General features: G+C 38.4%; 2 protein-coding genes across 2 annotated transcripts; both read left to right on the top strand.

Annotated features, from left to right (window-relative positions):
* Nucleotides 1-3,210: 3,210 nt before the first annotated feature.
* On the top strand, nucleotides 3,211-9,703 carry lztr1 (leucine zipper like transcription regulator 1). Its single transcript, XM_004072408.4, has 19 exons — nucleotides 3,211-4,110; nucleotides 4,199-4,261; nucleotides 4,336-4,392; nucleotides 4,468-4,547; nucleotides 4,632-4,740; nucleotides 4,839-4,922; nucleotides 5,052-5,109; nucleotides 5,203-5,342; nucleotides 5,413-5,614; nucleotides 5,932-6,042; nucleotides 6,119-6,211; nucleotides 6,312-6,407; nucleotides 6,714-6,903; nucleotides 6,997-7,166; nucleotides 7,301-7,584; nucleotides 7,681-7,830; nucleotides 8,518-8,623; nucleotides 8,719-8,799; nucleotides 9,237-9,703. Exons 1-19 carry the CDS (start codon nucleotides 3,959-3,961, stop codon nucleotides 9,351-9,353), a joined length of 2,343 nt encoding a protein of 780 aa, XP_004072456.1. The 5' UTR covers nucleotides 3,211-3,958; the 3' UTR covers nucleotides 9,354-9,703.
* Nucleotides 9,704-11,603: 1,900 nt separating this feature from the next.
* On the top strand, nucleotides 11,604-12,819 carry LOC101158284 (putative claudin-24). The gene has a single exon (XM_004072608.4). It carries the CDS (start codon nucleotides 11,998-12,000, stop codon nucleotides 12,640-12,642), a length of 645 nt encoding a protein of 214 aa, XP_004072656.1. The 5' UTR covers nucleotides 11,604-11,997; the 3' UTR covers nucleotides 12,643-12,819.
* The last annotated feature ends 1,986 nt before the right edge of the window (nucleotides 12,820-14,805 follow it).

Below are 14,805 nucleotides of genomic sequence, written 5' to 3' on the forward strand. Positions count from 1 at the left end.
TTGACCACGGTCGTCGGAAAGACGAGAGAAAAGAAAAGAGAAGTCTTCACGCAGCGAAAGGTTCAACAGTAGACAAAAGTTCACTTTTAAAAACACAATTGCATGTATTAATATTAAACTGACCAACGTTTGCAAGAGGGGAAGGTTAACAAAAAAGTCCTCTAAACATTACCGACGTTTACAAGAATTTTATCAGAAATTGGTTCATTGAAAGGTTTTTTTCCTGGTCGACAAAACAAAAATAATATACTGCAGAAATTTGAACAAAATGTTGTTATTAAATTAAGAACCGATTTCATGAAACTTCCTATTCCCCCAAAAGTTAAAGAAACACAATTCAAAATTATGAATGATATCTATCCTTCCAAAGAATTACTTAGATTACGTTTCAACATTGATGACAACAGCTGTTCCTTCTGCCAAACTGCTGTTGAAGACATCGACCACATATTTTTCCTGTGTGATGTTGTACAAGTGTTTTGGTTGGATGTTTACAAATGGTTAAGACATAAATTTCCATTCATCATGGACTTCTTTTCCAAAGAAGTAATAATCTTTGGCCTGTCACTACACAACAATGTAAATAATGTATGTATCAATACTGTGTTATGTTTAGCCAAGTTTTTTATACACAAAAATAGGTTACAGAAATGCCAGCCCAGCTTTAACTTCTTTAATAATGAGGTCAATCTATACTTAAAATCCATAAAGTTAATCGACTCACCTAAAGCCATAACAATTTATGACACCCTGAGTGATATTCCTGATGTCTAAGACAGGTTATTTATATTTTGTATCCCCCTGCTTTTTGCAACACTATCTAACTCTGAAATTGTTATTCTCTTATGTTATTCTTTTCCCTGATTTCTCTATGATTATGAATATAAATAGGTTTATGTTTGCATACTGATAAGAATTTTTCTTCTTTTTGCTTCCTTTCCAATTATAGTATTCTCTTTAGTATTCGCCATATTTTGTAAATTTTATGTAAATGTTCTGGTATTGTTTTGTATTGTGTTCTATAAATAATAATAATAAAAAAAAAAAAATAAAAAAAAAAAAACCGTAAGTAGCGGAACGCAGACAACACTTCCGGTTACATTTTGCCACAATAAAACACCGTTAGTCGTTTAGAAACACGAATTACCAGTTCCGGATAAGACTAATCTTTCTTTGGATTGAACTCTGTTCTGGTGAAATGTGAAAAAAATACAAAAAAAAAACCTGTAATAGTCTTTTGCCGCTGGTGATGAAGGTTGATTGGTGATTTGTTCTTTTTATTTATTTATTTTTATTATTTTATTTTTTAAACTGCTGCCTGTTTATGTTAGGTTGTGATGTTAAAAAGAAAATATGGGTTTGTAAACATCTTGATGTTCTATTTTTCATGTTTGACTGTTTCCACTACCCAAATAAAAAGAATTTAAAAAAAAAAAAAAAAAAAAAAAAACATTACCGACGTTAAATGCATTTTTCCCCCAGATTGGTTCGGTACACTATGCAGCATTTCCTGCAATTACACCAGGAATGACACTTCAAAAGTACACCTAAATATAGCCATTTTTTATTTCACACCTTACGCTATTTAAAAAGTTATTACAGTCAATATTTTATAACAATGATTTAAATGCAAACTTAGGCATTAACTTGAGCAGCTATGTTTTCCCACGCTAACTGTCTCTGTTTTGCAGATGCAGCGGTGTTGCTTTTCTTCTGGAATATGTGCTTATATTCACTGTAACTCTGCAGCAGCACGTCAAGTTCAGCTGGCGAAAAATACGCAGACCTCTTTTTTTCACGGTTGCCATGGTGACTCGTGATATCTGCGCTCCATTGATAATGGCTTCTTATAGTCGCGGTGCTCACGCTCACCTCTGAATCAGTCCACTCAGAGTTGATTGACCTAACTCCGATCAGCTTCCCTGAAACAGAAAACTCAGAGTTGTTAATCTCCCGATTGACCAACTCAGAGTTCAAGTTCAACCTCAGAGTTGGTCGAACCTCCTTTCTGAAACAGGCCCAAGGCCTTCAATCAACAGGCTACAGCAAGCAACTATTTCGTTTAAAAATGATTTAGGAATAAACTGATCAATTCTGTTTTGTTTTTTAACCATGGAGAATGACAAGCCGGTTGGGGTAAGTTTAACTCTTCAGCACCTGCACTATTTTGGATTTGCATTAACTATAGCTTGGACATTCACATTGGCTGCTTAGTTTATATGTGTTTATATGCAGGCTCTAATAAAACTCAACGGGATCGGTTTTGTTTATAGCTACATGGATGTTTCGGTCCACATTACATCTCTTTTGACCTGTAAAACAAAAAACAAAAAAACAAACAAAAAAAAACGTGATGTCACTTCTGCTGACGGCTCGCGGCGCCTCGTGCCTCCTGTCGGTCACATCATGTACCGCCTGAGCGGCGCTTAAAGCAACTTTTATTTCAGATAGAAAGTAATACCTTTAGAAAAGTCCCCAAAATTAAAGACATGCAGTTCAAAATTATTATAATTAAATTATAAACAATTACTGCACATCGGCAGAGACATTGAGGAGTAGATTTGGCTTTGAGGTACATCCGTGTGATTTCTGTCATACAGTCCAAGATACAACCAGACACCTGTTTTTTTTTATCCAAAGATTCTGGCAAGATTATCATAATTGGCCTAGTCAAAAAAATTAACAACATACAATTCACAGAAAAAGATATTTTGTTTTATAACAGTTAGCGAACATCCTCCTGATTTTGGGAAAATATCATATTCATAAGAAAAAGTGGAAAAAAGATCGGCCGAATTTCCTGTGTTTTAAAAATGAAGTCAGATTGTATTTATCCTCATTGAAATGTATTCACAATTCAAGTCTTTTCATTGTTGACATTTGTAAATCTGCTACAGAATGGTTACAGATCTAGGGTCCAGATTGTTGATTGCCTTATGCAGAAAGTTTTTTATATATTTTTTATATATGTATAAATTCTTGTTTTTTTTTTTTTAATCTTTGTTTTTGTGAAGAGATGTGCCTTGCATCATTGTGTGGTTGTGTCTGTGAGAGTCTTGTAATGATTATATTTAAATTTAAAAAAAGAAAATAAAAAAAAGAATACCTTCACACACAAAATTACTGGTTTGAATAAATATAATAATAATAATTGATCATAGGTGGAATCGTATCACTAACACAATACACTATGAAAAAAACACCATTAACCTAAATCTTATTATACCTGAAGGAAAGAAAAGACAAAATACATTTTAAAAGAGAATAAAACACACGAGATTGGAAATCAAATCATGTCTTTTTTGATTTAAAAAAAACACCTGTCAAGTACAATAATAATAATATGATAATAAATCTCCTTGAGTGAATCTTTGCAATAGTTTTGTGCGACAGTTTTAATGACTTATTGGTGGGTCTAAAGATAAAAACAGAAATCTGTAAGTTTCCTAAAATGTAGATATATTTTTTTGTTTAATATATAATGCGCAAGATGGATCGTACATCTTAGTGAACCAGCGGGGGTTGGGGTTGAGCTTGGACGCAGCCTGCGTTTCACGTGGGCGTGGCTTTGACAGCAATGTTTTGCTAGTGAAAACTTTAAGCCTTTATTTTTGCTCCAATTCAGTGATATACATATGTACTTTGACGTGGTGTTGAATCGATTGGGTGGGTTGTGTATGGAAACGTTTTGTGCTTTCCGGTAACCTTTCTTTCGGTGCTAAAGTTGCTTGTTTCTACCATATGAGTGGCCGAAGCTAACTTGCTAGCTAGGTTAGCTCTGACCATAGCTTTAAACGAATCATTGGTCTATTTTCTCCGCCATTAAAAACACGCAGCCTCTGAGTTAAGGATTAAGTAATTGACCTTTTTCGCTATCTAAAAGAATGATGCGAGCAGACGATGCCCCTGCATATAGATGAGAACTGACCCGGTTGGATGAGTTGGTGAAAATCTGAAAATGTCCTGCAAATCCACGAAAGTGGCCCCGAGTGTTGATTTTGACCACAGCTGCTCCGATAGCGTCGAGTATCTGACGCTTAACTTCGGCCCGTTTGAGACTGTCCATCGATGGAGAAGACTTCCACCATGTGATGAATTTGTTGGTGCAAGGTAAACCTCTCCTAAGAGGAAACTAGCCTTCAAATTGTACATATTTTTCATTGTAATTACCTCTGAGTCTTGTGTGTTTTTTATACAGGCGCAGCAAACACACAGTTGTGGCATACAGAGATGCCATCTACGTGTTTGGAGGAGATAATGGGTGAGTTCCACTCCTCAGTAAGTCAGGAGTTTTGCCCCCCTCAGACTGTAATATTGTTGTGTGCCACCCATCAGGAAGAACATGCTTAATGATTTGCTCCGGTTTGATGTGAAGGACTGCTCCTGGTGCCGGTAAGGCAGCTTAAAACAAATCCAAAAACAGAGTGGAAAATATGGTTTAACATCTTCCAATGACTTGTGTCTCAGAGCTTTCACTACAGGAACCCCGCCAGCACCCAGATATCACCACTCTGCAGTGGTATATGGCAGCAGCATGTTTGTCTTTGGTATGTTTATTGTGTTTCTAGTTAGATATATTGACATCACTTGATTTAATCCACTTAATTTGACCTCCAACACTATTTTTTTAGGTGGCTACACTGGAGATATCTACTCCAATTCAAACCTGAAAAATAAAAATGACCTTTTCGAATACAAGTTTGCCACAGGACAGTGGACCGAATGGAAAGTGGACGGAAGGTAACACATTTATTCGTGACAGTAGTAAATTTATTCAATTTTCTTACTACAAAGTCACTGAATTGTCATTCTTTGAGAAACATGTTTGTTTGTTTTAGCTTGCCAGTGGCCAGGTCTGCACATGGAGCCACAGTCTACAGTGATAAATTGTGGATATTTGCAGGGTATGATGGTAATGCCAGGTATGTTTTATTATTATTATTTTTCCAAATCTTTTTTTCTTGCACGTGCAAACACATTTGTTTGCTTTTTAGCAACAAAAACAACAAAAAAACCCTGACACTTTTTTTACATTTATCAATTTTGTGTAGACTAAACGACATGTGGACCATCAGTCTGCAGGATCGCGATCATGCCTGCTGGGAAGAGGCAAGTTACATTTTTTCCCCTTGTTTATTTGAAAGAGAAAGTAATTTTAAATGAATTCTTCAGTCATTTTTGTTTTTTCCTTTTGACCATTAGATTGATCAAAGTGGCGAGATCCCGCCTTCATGCTGTAACTTCCCTGTGGCTGTATGCAGGAACAAGATGTTTGTGTTTTCGGGTCAGAGCGGAGCCAAAATCACTAACAACCTCTTTCAGTTTGAGTTCAAGGGCCACATGTGAGCTCCAACAGGTCAGTTATTTCCGTTTTATTTTCACACAAAGCAGCTCATCAGTCTGTCCTTTCAGGTGGACACGCATCCCCACCGAACATTTACTGCGAGGCTCCCCTCCACCTCCTCAGAGGCGCTACGGACACACTATGGTCGCCTTTGATCGCCACTTGTACGTCTTTGGAGGTGCTGCTGACAACACTCTACCCAACGAGCTGCACTGCTATGATGTCGACTCGCAGACCTGGGAGGTCATCCAAGCCAGCCTCGACAGTGAGGTACACGTTCTATGCTGAAATATGTTGGGGGGGGGGGATAACGTGTGTTTTGAAAATTTTGTGATATTTCCTTTTAACATGTAAAATAGTCATCAAATCTGTCTTTTTGAATTTGGTTAATATTGTGACAGTCAGCCTATAGGAACTTTATTGTCTCTATTTTTTTAATTCATACAGTCCTCAAGCTGTCTGGGTACTTTACACTCTCCACTGAAATTGATGCTCTTTCTGTTCTTTCCTTCTTGACTATGCACATTTGTTTAATAACCCCCCCCCCTACAAAATCTGATCTGTTCTTCTGTCTCACCCCCCCTCAGATGCCCAGTGGAAGGCTCTTTCATGCTGCTGCTGTCATTCAGGATGCCATGTACATCTTTGGAGGAACTGTGGACAACAATGTTCGCAGTGGGGAGATGTACAGATTCCAGGTTTGTCTGAATGACCGATCAATATACTTGGCTCCAAATGTCTTTGGTGATCTTATGAACTTCCCGTATCTCACAGTTCTCAAGTTACCCAAAGTGCACTCTCCATGAAGATTATGGTAAACTGTGGGAGAACCGTCAGTTTTGTGATGTGGAGTTCATTCTGGGCGAGGTGGGTTTTACCTGTTGGATGATACACTGCATATACTGCAAAGTGCAGGTTAAAATGTTAAAAAAAAAAAATGGCTTCATGCTTTTCTATTTCTTCACAGAGGCAGGAGAGAGTCTTGGGGCATATCGCTATAGTGACTGCAAGGTGTCAGTGGCTGCGGAAGAAAATCCTACAGGCTCAGGACAGACGTAGACAGGTCTGAATCACACATTCAGTGCAGCTTTTTGTTTGTTTCAGTATTGAAGAGTATTTTTTGATTGTGATTACCACCTGCGGGTACAGTAAAAAGATGGAATATAATAATTAAATAACACATTAGAAAGTTTAGCTGAATTTAGAATTTCATTTTAATTTAAGCTGCATCTTGCAAACTTAAAATGTGTAAAATTAGATCATCGTTCTACAAAGAAAAACATACTGCCGAATGAGTAACTTTACCAGTAGATGGCCGAAGCTTGGAGGGTTGGAAAGAAAGCGTGTTGTGTAATATGTTGTGTTGCAGAGGACGAAACAGGAGAGCAGTGAAGAAAGTGATGAGGGAGCAGCTGGAGGCCCGAGGGATATCCCAGCAGGCAATAGGCCATCGGGCACACAGCCCCTGCTGGAGGTCTTCATCAGAGAAGCAGAGGCCCAACCTTTTGAAGTCTTAATGCAGTTTCTCTACACAGACAAAATCCAGTACCCCCGCAGAGGTATTTCTCGCTCCGTGCTTCAGTCATTCCTGTAGTATAGGTTAAGATTTGGGGGAAAAAGTGAACAAAGTCTGTTTTTCTCATCCTCCACAGGCCACGTCCAGGATGTCCTTTTGATCATGGATGTATACAAACTGGCTCTCAGTTTCCAACTGTCCCGGCTGGAGCAGCTGTGTGTGCAATACATTGAGGCATCTGTGGATCTCCAGAATGTTCTCATTGTTTGTGAAAATGCCAACAAGCTGCAACTTGATCAACTCAAGGTAGAACAGAAAATCTTGTTTAATTGAGCTAAATTAACTTTATTAAACCAAGAATTGATATATCATTGATGCGAGGCATTTATTCGGTCATTGTTTAGGCCTAACACTAATTTTAATGTTTTTCTTTTACACAGGAGCACTGTCTGAATTTTGTGGTGAAAGAATCCCACTTTAACCAGGTGATCATGACCAAAGAGTTCGAGCAACTTTCCACCCCTCTGATCGTGGAGATCGTGCGACGAAAGCAGCAGCCTCCCCCCAGAATGTACTCTGACCAGCCAGTGGATATCGGGACTTCCCTGGTGCAGGACATGAAGGCTTACCTGGAGGGAGGGGGCTTAGAGTTCTGCGACATCATTTTGCTTTTGGACGGGCATCCCCGGCCTGCACACCAAGCCATACTGGCAGCTCGATCCAGGTCAGACTTCTTCGGTCTTTTGCTTCTTAAAGATTTCAGATACTGTAATCTTACAACAGGGTTTAATCAACTCTCATCATGCTGTTTATTTTGCAGCTACTTTGAGGCAATGTTTCGCTCCTTCATGCCAGAAGATGGTCAGGTAAATATTTCCATTGGAGAGATGGTCCCAAGCAAGCAGGCCTTTGAGTCCATGCTGCGCTATATCTACTACGGCGATGTCAACATGCCTCCAGAGGACTCCTTGTATCCTTGTCAATGTTGCATTATCCCCACAAAAGAGACTGAATTTAACAGCAGTGTCTAAAAGAGAACATAAACCTAGGACAGATTTCTAGAAGTAGTTTCTATTGTTCCTAACCTAAGAATATGAAGTCTAGAAAATATATTGAGTACCGTGTAAGTTGCGTTTTTTACAATAATTTGGCTAGGGGTGTGACTTATACTTAGAAGCGCCTTAAATGTGAAATTATTTTTTTTACACAAACAGGATCCTATATTCCCTATTTTTCCATTAACAAACTGTTACCTTTTAGCAGTTGTTTTCCACTAACACATTTGTGGTTCAATATTAACGACTGACAGAAATGCACAGAAGCCTGAAGAAGAACCTGTCCAAAACAACCATGGAGGAAAATCTGATTGTTCTCCTGCTGAGCTTTATATTTGTCTTACTTCCATTGAGACAATATTGTTCTTTAAAAAAAATTTTTTTTTTACGTGCTTCCTGATTTTGTTGCGTGAATCGTAGTATTACACCTAGCTTGTTGCACTTATCTCCCAAAAGTGCGACTTATATAGGTTTTCTTCTTCTTTTTTTGGTCCTGCGACTTGTATTCTAGTGTGACTTGTACACCGAAAAATACGGTAGTTAGAATGTTTTTCAATGAAGTCATTGTAAAATGTTTAATTTCCTTAACCTTTAAATGATAGATACCTATTTGCTGCACCATATTACTATGGGTTTTCTAACAATAGGCTGCAGGCTTACTGTAAGCAAAACCTGGAGATGAATGTCACTGTGGAGAACGTCTTGCAGGTATTTGTTTTACTGTTTGCGGGGTGGGGACAGAGACTAAGCTGTGCAACCAAAAATGAAGAATTTGTTTTCACACTTCTTCCCTGTCCTCTCAGATTCTGGAGGCAGCAGACAAGACCCAGGCTCTGGACATGAAGAAGCACTGCCTCCACATTATTGTCCACCAGTTTATCAAGGTGGGTGGGCTTTTAGCCGGAGCCCTGGGAGTGTGCTGTCCACTCACCGCAGCTGAGCTAACCCTCTAGTCCTATTGTCTTTGCGGGAAACTGAAACCTTTGGTCTCCTGGTGGACAGTCCTCCTTCCTGTACAATGAAAAGGCTGTTTATAGTTTGGGCCGGCTGTACAAGCAACTCATCACATAACAACGAAGGTCACAGTGGCAAACTGATTATTGCTTGTTATTTAAAGAAACGACAGAAGACCCAGTTCTCACTTCATTTCACTGGAGTGTTAGCTCTGCTGTTCTGATTCTTTTTTCTTTTTTTTTGCTGTTTCATTTTTTTGAATGCACAAATAATCATCAGCTTCTTTTTTTTCTTTTTTCTTTCTCCTTGTTTTGATTAAAGTGTGCTTCTTTTTTCATTTTTGCTTTGTTCTCCTACCCTCCCAAAGGTATCCAAGCTTCCCAACCTGCGGTCCCTCAGCCAGCTGCTCTTATTGGACATCATTGAGTCTCTTGCTGCACACATATCAGACAAACAATGTGCTGAAATGGGGTCTGACATTTAGGATGACTTGGAATGCGAGACGTTCTTCCCCTGCAGAAACCGCCAACCTTCACTGCACCGCATTCTTCCCCATCATCATTTCCCCCACACCTTTGCATGTCATCTTCCCTACAGATGCCTTGTATCCACGCTTTGTCGGATGGGATTTCAATGAAGGAGTCACATTCTAAATAATATGCAGTTTTTCTGTTTGTCTTTAGGCACTGTTTTCATTTTTTCAGTATTTTTCTTATATTTTATAAATGCATACACATAATATGTACAATGTATTGTAAATTTATAAATGCCAATTTAGAAATGTTCATATCTACTCAAATCTGTACAACAATAAATATTTAACTTGTCAATCTCTGTGAGGCTTGTTTGTATCTATGTCATCATAGAGGAGCTGGCTATTAAAACAATCTTGAATTTTGTGGTGCAAGCACCAAATCTGGCATGGATATTCTTGGCAGGTAGAAAAACAATTCCTTTAACCACTTTGGCAGGTGAGACAACCATGACTTGAATCTGTCTGCCTCTCCTCCACTTGGCTACCACTAACATCCATCTCAAAGTTGATTCAAGCATTTAATTCTGACTTTATTGCGCAGATTTAATACTCGCATGTGTCGCAGCATGAGGTGCATTTAGGGGCTCCATGATTTTTCTAGCATTTGATCTGACCTTAGCCAACTCAAACACACTTCTTGCTCCATGTCATTGTAACTCCTCGACACACTGAACTTCATAAACTCACAAGAATGCAAAACGTTACACTTATTTCAATTTATGCAGGGTTTTTCTATGCATGATATTTTTGGAAATGTTTTTTAAAATTATTTTATTGTTTATCACTAGCTTTACAACTCTTCTGTTGTACAGTCAAAAAAACATTTGATTTGAACAAAATGAAGGTTCAAAGAAATGTTGAAGTTTTAAATAAATCAAGACTAGAAATAAACATTAAGGCTTTGATGAATAATCAATGCTGTAAAAGAAAGCTGTGTGTTCATAAAAAGGTTCAGAGATAAGAGGTGTATTTTGTTAAAATAACATTTACATTTCTATAATGTTATAAAGCCTCACATAAGATGACACTTTCAGTCATTATTAGTTTTTTGTTTTTACAAGAGAATAATCATCAACTGAAAATTTACAAAGGGAATGCCTGTTTTGCGTCCAAATACATAAATCATTTTCCAGAGAAATGTTTGGCTATGAGAAATTTTGGCTGGTGGTCTTTGGATGTTACCGGCCACCCCGGCGAGCAACTTAGTTAATTTAGAGCCCTGTCTATCCATGCCAAATATGGCTCTTGTAGCACAAAATGCATGCTTTGTCTGAACTATCAACCTTACCGGCTCTGCTATAAGTGCAGCCTAATATGTGGGAAATTCCGGTCATTCCTCAACATTTAATTAAAAGCTACAGTGAACGCTCTGTCTTCACAAACTCACTGGAGCATCTGACAGGTGATTTCACTAGGTCCTGCCTTAACATCAACACTGGTTTAAAAGTATCGAAAAATCTTTGGTCTGACTCGAGATGAAATTCTCTCCAAATCTCATTGCTCTTACATTATATTTAAAATGATAAGAAATTTTACGATGAATTTTGGTTTGAAGTCATTTTTAGATGCTTTAGGCTTTTAAACAGAATGATGCAACAAGTTTGGACTTGTGATTTAAACAAAGGCCCTAATCCTTGTACATTTATCACACTGACTGATGAGGTTTCAATTTTCAGATGTGTGGATGAGATCCTTCAACACTTTTTGGCAGATTCTATCAAAGGATTATTTCAGGGAGCTTTGCTTCAAAAAAGAAAAAGTTCGATGAATAGTTTATTGGATAAATAACTATAATCTGGACCATAAAATCCTGTTTTTTTCTAAGATAAGCCTTAAAAAGGCCAGTTCAACTTAAAATTAAGTGACACAACTCTGTAGAAAAAGACCACTTCTTTTTTTTTCATTTGTGTATCTTTGAAAATCTCTTTCCTGCAGGAGTTAGATTAGGGAACACAGAAAGGTTAAGAGGAAAATTTGGCTAAACTGGAGTAGATTTGTTGGGTTTTCTGCCAGCTGGCAGTTGTACAACAAACCAAAGCAAAATGACAAAGAAAAGGATTTTAAGACTCACAAAAAGAGCACAGTGCTTTTTTAAAGTTCAGACAAATGAGACTCAGCGAACAACAACTTTATTTTCAATAGGAATGTTTTAAATGAGAATAACAAAAAAGACTTTTTAATCGGAAACCTTCAGAATCTTTAGAAAAATACTTCAGCTTCATTCTGCTAAGCTTCATTTCTTGCTGTGTTCATTAATGCTTGTGTGTGTGTGCTGTAGTGTGTATGTCTCACTCATGTTTCAGACAGTTAAGTGGACTTTTGCTCGCTCACAGCCAAGTATCCCACTGGGCATATCTGGTTCCATGTACAAACAGAGTTCTTTGTTCATGGAGATGACACTGAAAGCTCACACAAAACAGTGTATTGTGATGAAGGTTTTTTCTTTTTTTTTTTTTTGCCAAGGGCATTTTAATGAGGGAGCTGAAAATTTGGACCTTTCTAGCAGGTGGGATGGGCGATGGAGTTAGTCTGGCTTTCTTACCTCGTTACATGCACACCGAACAGCAGACCTGTTGCACAGCTGGGGTAGAAGATGGTCTTTCTAACGACCAAAATGATGCAAAGGACCGCAGTCTTTGTGACTTTCGGGGGCTGGGTCACATCTTTGGTCACCACTTTTCTGCCTTTCTGGAAGACGATGAATTCTGATCTTAATGAAGTAGAAAACTGGTTCTCTGGACTGTGGCTCACCTGCCTCTACACCGAGGAAGTGGGGATTCAGTGTAAGGCCTACGACTCTCTCATGGGACTGCCTATGGATCTACAGATTTCCAGAGTGCTCACATTAATATCTGATGGTTTTGGAGCTATGGCCTTGTTTGTCGCTTTTCCAGGCCTCGAAGGAGTCAGGATGTGCGTATCACAACCCAGCACAAAGAGAAGTCTCCTCATCTCCGCAGGGGTTTTGACCTGGGTGTCTGGGGTCACCACTCTGACTCCTATCTCTATTGTGGCCTACACGACCGTGGTGGAGTTCTGGGATGAAGGTTTTCCTGATGTAATGCCACGGTGGGAGTACGGAGAAGCGATGTTCTCTGGATGGTTTGGAGGTCTGGCGCTGGTCATCGGAGGGACACTTTTCTTTGTGGCTGTGTGTATGGGGGACTACGAGCAGAAACTGACCAGCCCGCGGATGACGGCCAGGACAAAGCACTACCTGAAAACAGAGGTTTTATAGCTTTGCAACAAATGTTATTTCTGACCGTCTTTGCTGTTTTTTTCTGGAATCGTGTCAACTTGTTAATGTGTGAGATAAAACACTGTCATGTTCCAAAAGGATTTGACAAGAAATGAAGAAAGTGCATAAAAGTGTTGTTCAGTACGTTTTCTTTTTAATTTGTCACTTGATAAATTACTACGAACTGATCTTTCTGTAATCTTTTACAGTCATTCGGTTATCATTTATCAGTGGAAATAATTTCACATATAAAGACACATTTTAACTTTTTTTGTGTGTGTTCAGAGAGCAGAGATCAGATTAGAGACCAGGACTTTAGTATCACTTAAATAACACATGACTGTGTTTATTCGTATTTTTTAAAATCTTTTTTAATCACTAGGCCACTGTCAGTTCAAGGCTTTCCTTTTTCTTTGTTAATCATTTCCATTTGTGTCTGTAGTTGTACACTCTATAGTTGTTTTAACGCATTATTTGACATTTTTTGACAATAAAGCTCAGTTTAACTGTAAAACGTAAGACATATCAAAATCAATCTTATTTATTAAAACATCTTTAACAACCCCAGATGAAGGCAGATGGAGACAGTGGCTCTATAAAAGAGACAGGAGGAGGAGCTGGAGGCAGCAGAGCTGAAGATGGTGATGAAGATGAAGATGTCTCTATGGGGATAGTTGAGGATGGATACGGTCAGGAATGAATCCATCAGAGAATTTAGCTCATTTGAGATATTTTGGAGATAAATGCAGGGAAGCAGATTGAGATTGATTGGGCACTTTAAGAGGAGGGACAACGATGTTTTTGTTGGAAAAAAGATAAAGAGGTTGACGTTACTGATAAACAGGCCTAGAGAAAGACAAAGAGAAAGGAGTAATGTCGGGGGGGGGCACTTTGAGTGAGGAGGATGCAGAGCAAATGATTTGCTGTGGCGAGGGAGCCAAAACAGGACAAGGATGATTTTAAACAACCCCAGATTGCTTAACATGCTGTAAAATAAAGCAAAAAGAAACAGAGAGCAATGAAAAGAAACATAAAAAAGCCACAATGTAGTTTAACTACAGTGCGACTTGAACTAAAAAAACTGAGTTTTTCTTTGACTTTGAAGAAGTGACTTGTTCAGAGCCAAAGAATCAGCAGAACCCTGGACTGCACCGTCCATTTTACAGTTATGTATTCATTCTTGTTATTTTTAATCTATAAAAATGTTTAAAATTAGAAAACAATTCCATATAATCCATTGCCTTTTTTAACAAAACAGTTGTAAAAAATTAGTTGGGCAAAGTGAGAAAAACCAAAAGATTGCGCTCTTATGATATATATTTTTTTAACATAACTTTGACAAATTTGATAGAATCATTTTAATATTTGACATGTGTGAATTCAGAATTTCTGCAGCCAGTGTACAAATGCCTTCATGTTGTCATTTCACTTCTAAGTGTAAAGGGAATACACTGTGACTGATCAGAAAACTCCTGCAATGTCTACATGTCACAAAATGTCCTATACTGGTCTCCAACTGTTGGCCCACTGTAATAAACAGAAGCAGACAGTTTTACAAAGGTTGCATTCCACCGCTGCCGCTTTCCTGCAACCAACTTTGTACCAGAGAGGTTTTTTTTTTCTTTTCACCACCAGCTCTGCTCTACAGAGTTCTGCTGTTCGCTGTGTGCACCACGTTCAAGTGTATGATGTATAATACACATACAGTTGTATTATACGTGATGCTAAGATCTTGTCCTACTTAAAAAAGGACGTTAGTATTTTAAACTTTTGCCTTAATGATGGGGGGGCTTCCCACTCTTTTTCTGGTGCAGCCTTTCTCTTTTTACTCCTGCAGATGAAATTCCTGAGAGTCCTATGATGTGACAGTGATGTAAGACACCCATCTCTGCACTCTGGAAGAGCCTGATCAGCTGTACTTTCGTACACCGCCTCTCCTGGCTTCCACTCAGCTGTGCTTTGACACGTGTTTGCGCAGAAGAACTAACAAAAACACACAGACACTGCAGTGCACGTGAATGTCATCTGTCAGCGCCCTGCAGGAAGACATGGTGTTTTTCTTTTATCATTCTGTTGTTTAACTGGATAAAAACGTTTACATCTTGCCTTGGAATAAGAGGAAGGTTTTTACTTTTTAAGAATTGTGTTCAAAGCTTTTATCAA

Source organism: Oryzias latipes, chromosome 9 (assembly GCF_002234675.1).
Source record: "Oryzias latipes chromosome 9, ASM223467v1".
NCBI lineage: Eukaryota > Metazoa > Chordata > Actinopteri > Beloniformes > Adrianichthyidae > Oryzias > Oryzias latipes.

Bases quoted from the DNA above. Each gene is read 5' to 3' on its own strand.
- lztr1 (XM_004072408.4), top strand. From the start codon at position 3,959: ATGTCCTGCAAATCCACGAAAGTGGCCCCGAGTGTTGATTTTGACCAC. The intron at 4,741-4,838 runs GTAACACATTTA...TGTTTGTTTTAG, and splicing joins GAATGGAAAGTGGACGGAAG to CTTGCCAGTGGCCAGGTCTG. The intron at 8,624-8,718 runs GTATTTGTTTTA...CTGTCCTCTCAG, and splicing joins CTGTGGAGAACGTCTTGCAG to ATTCTGGAGGCAGCAGACAA.
- LOC101158284 (XM_004072608.4), top strand. From the start codon at position 11,998: ATGGTCTTTCTAACGACCAAAATGATGCAAAGGACCGCAGTCTTTGTG.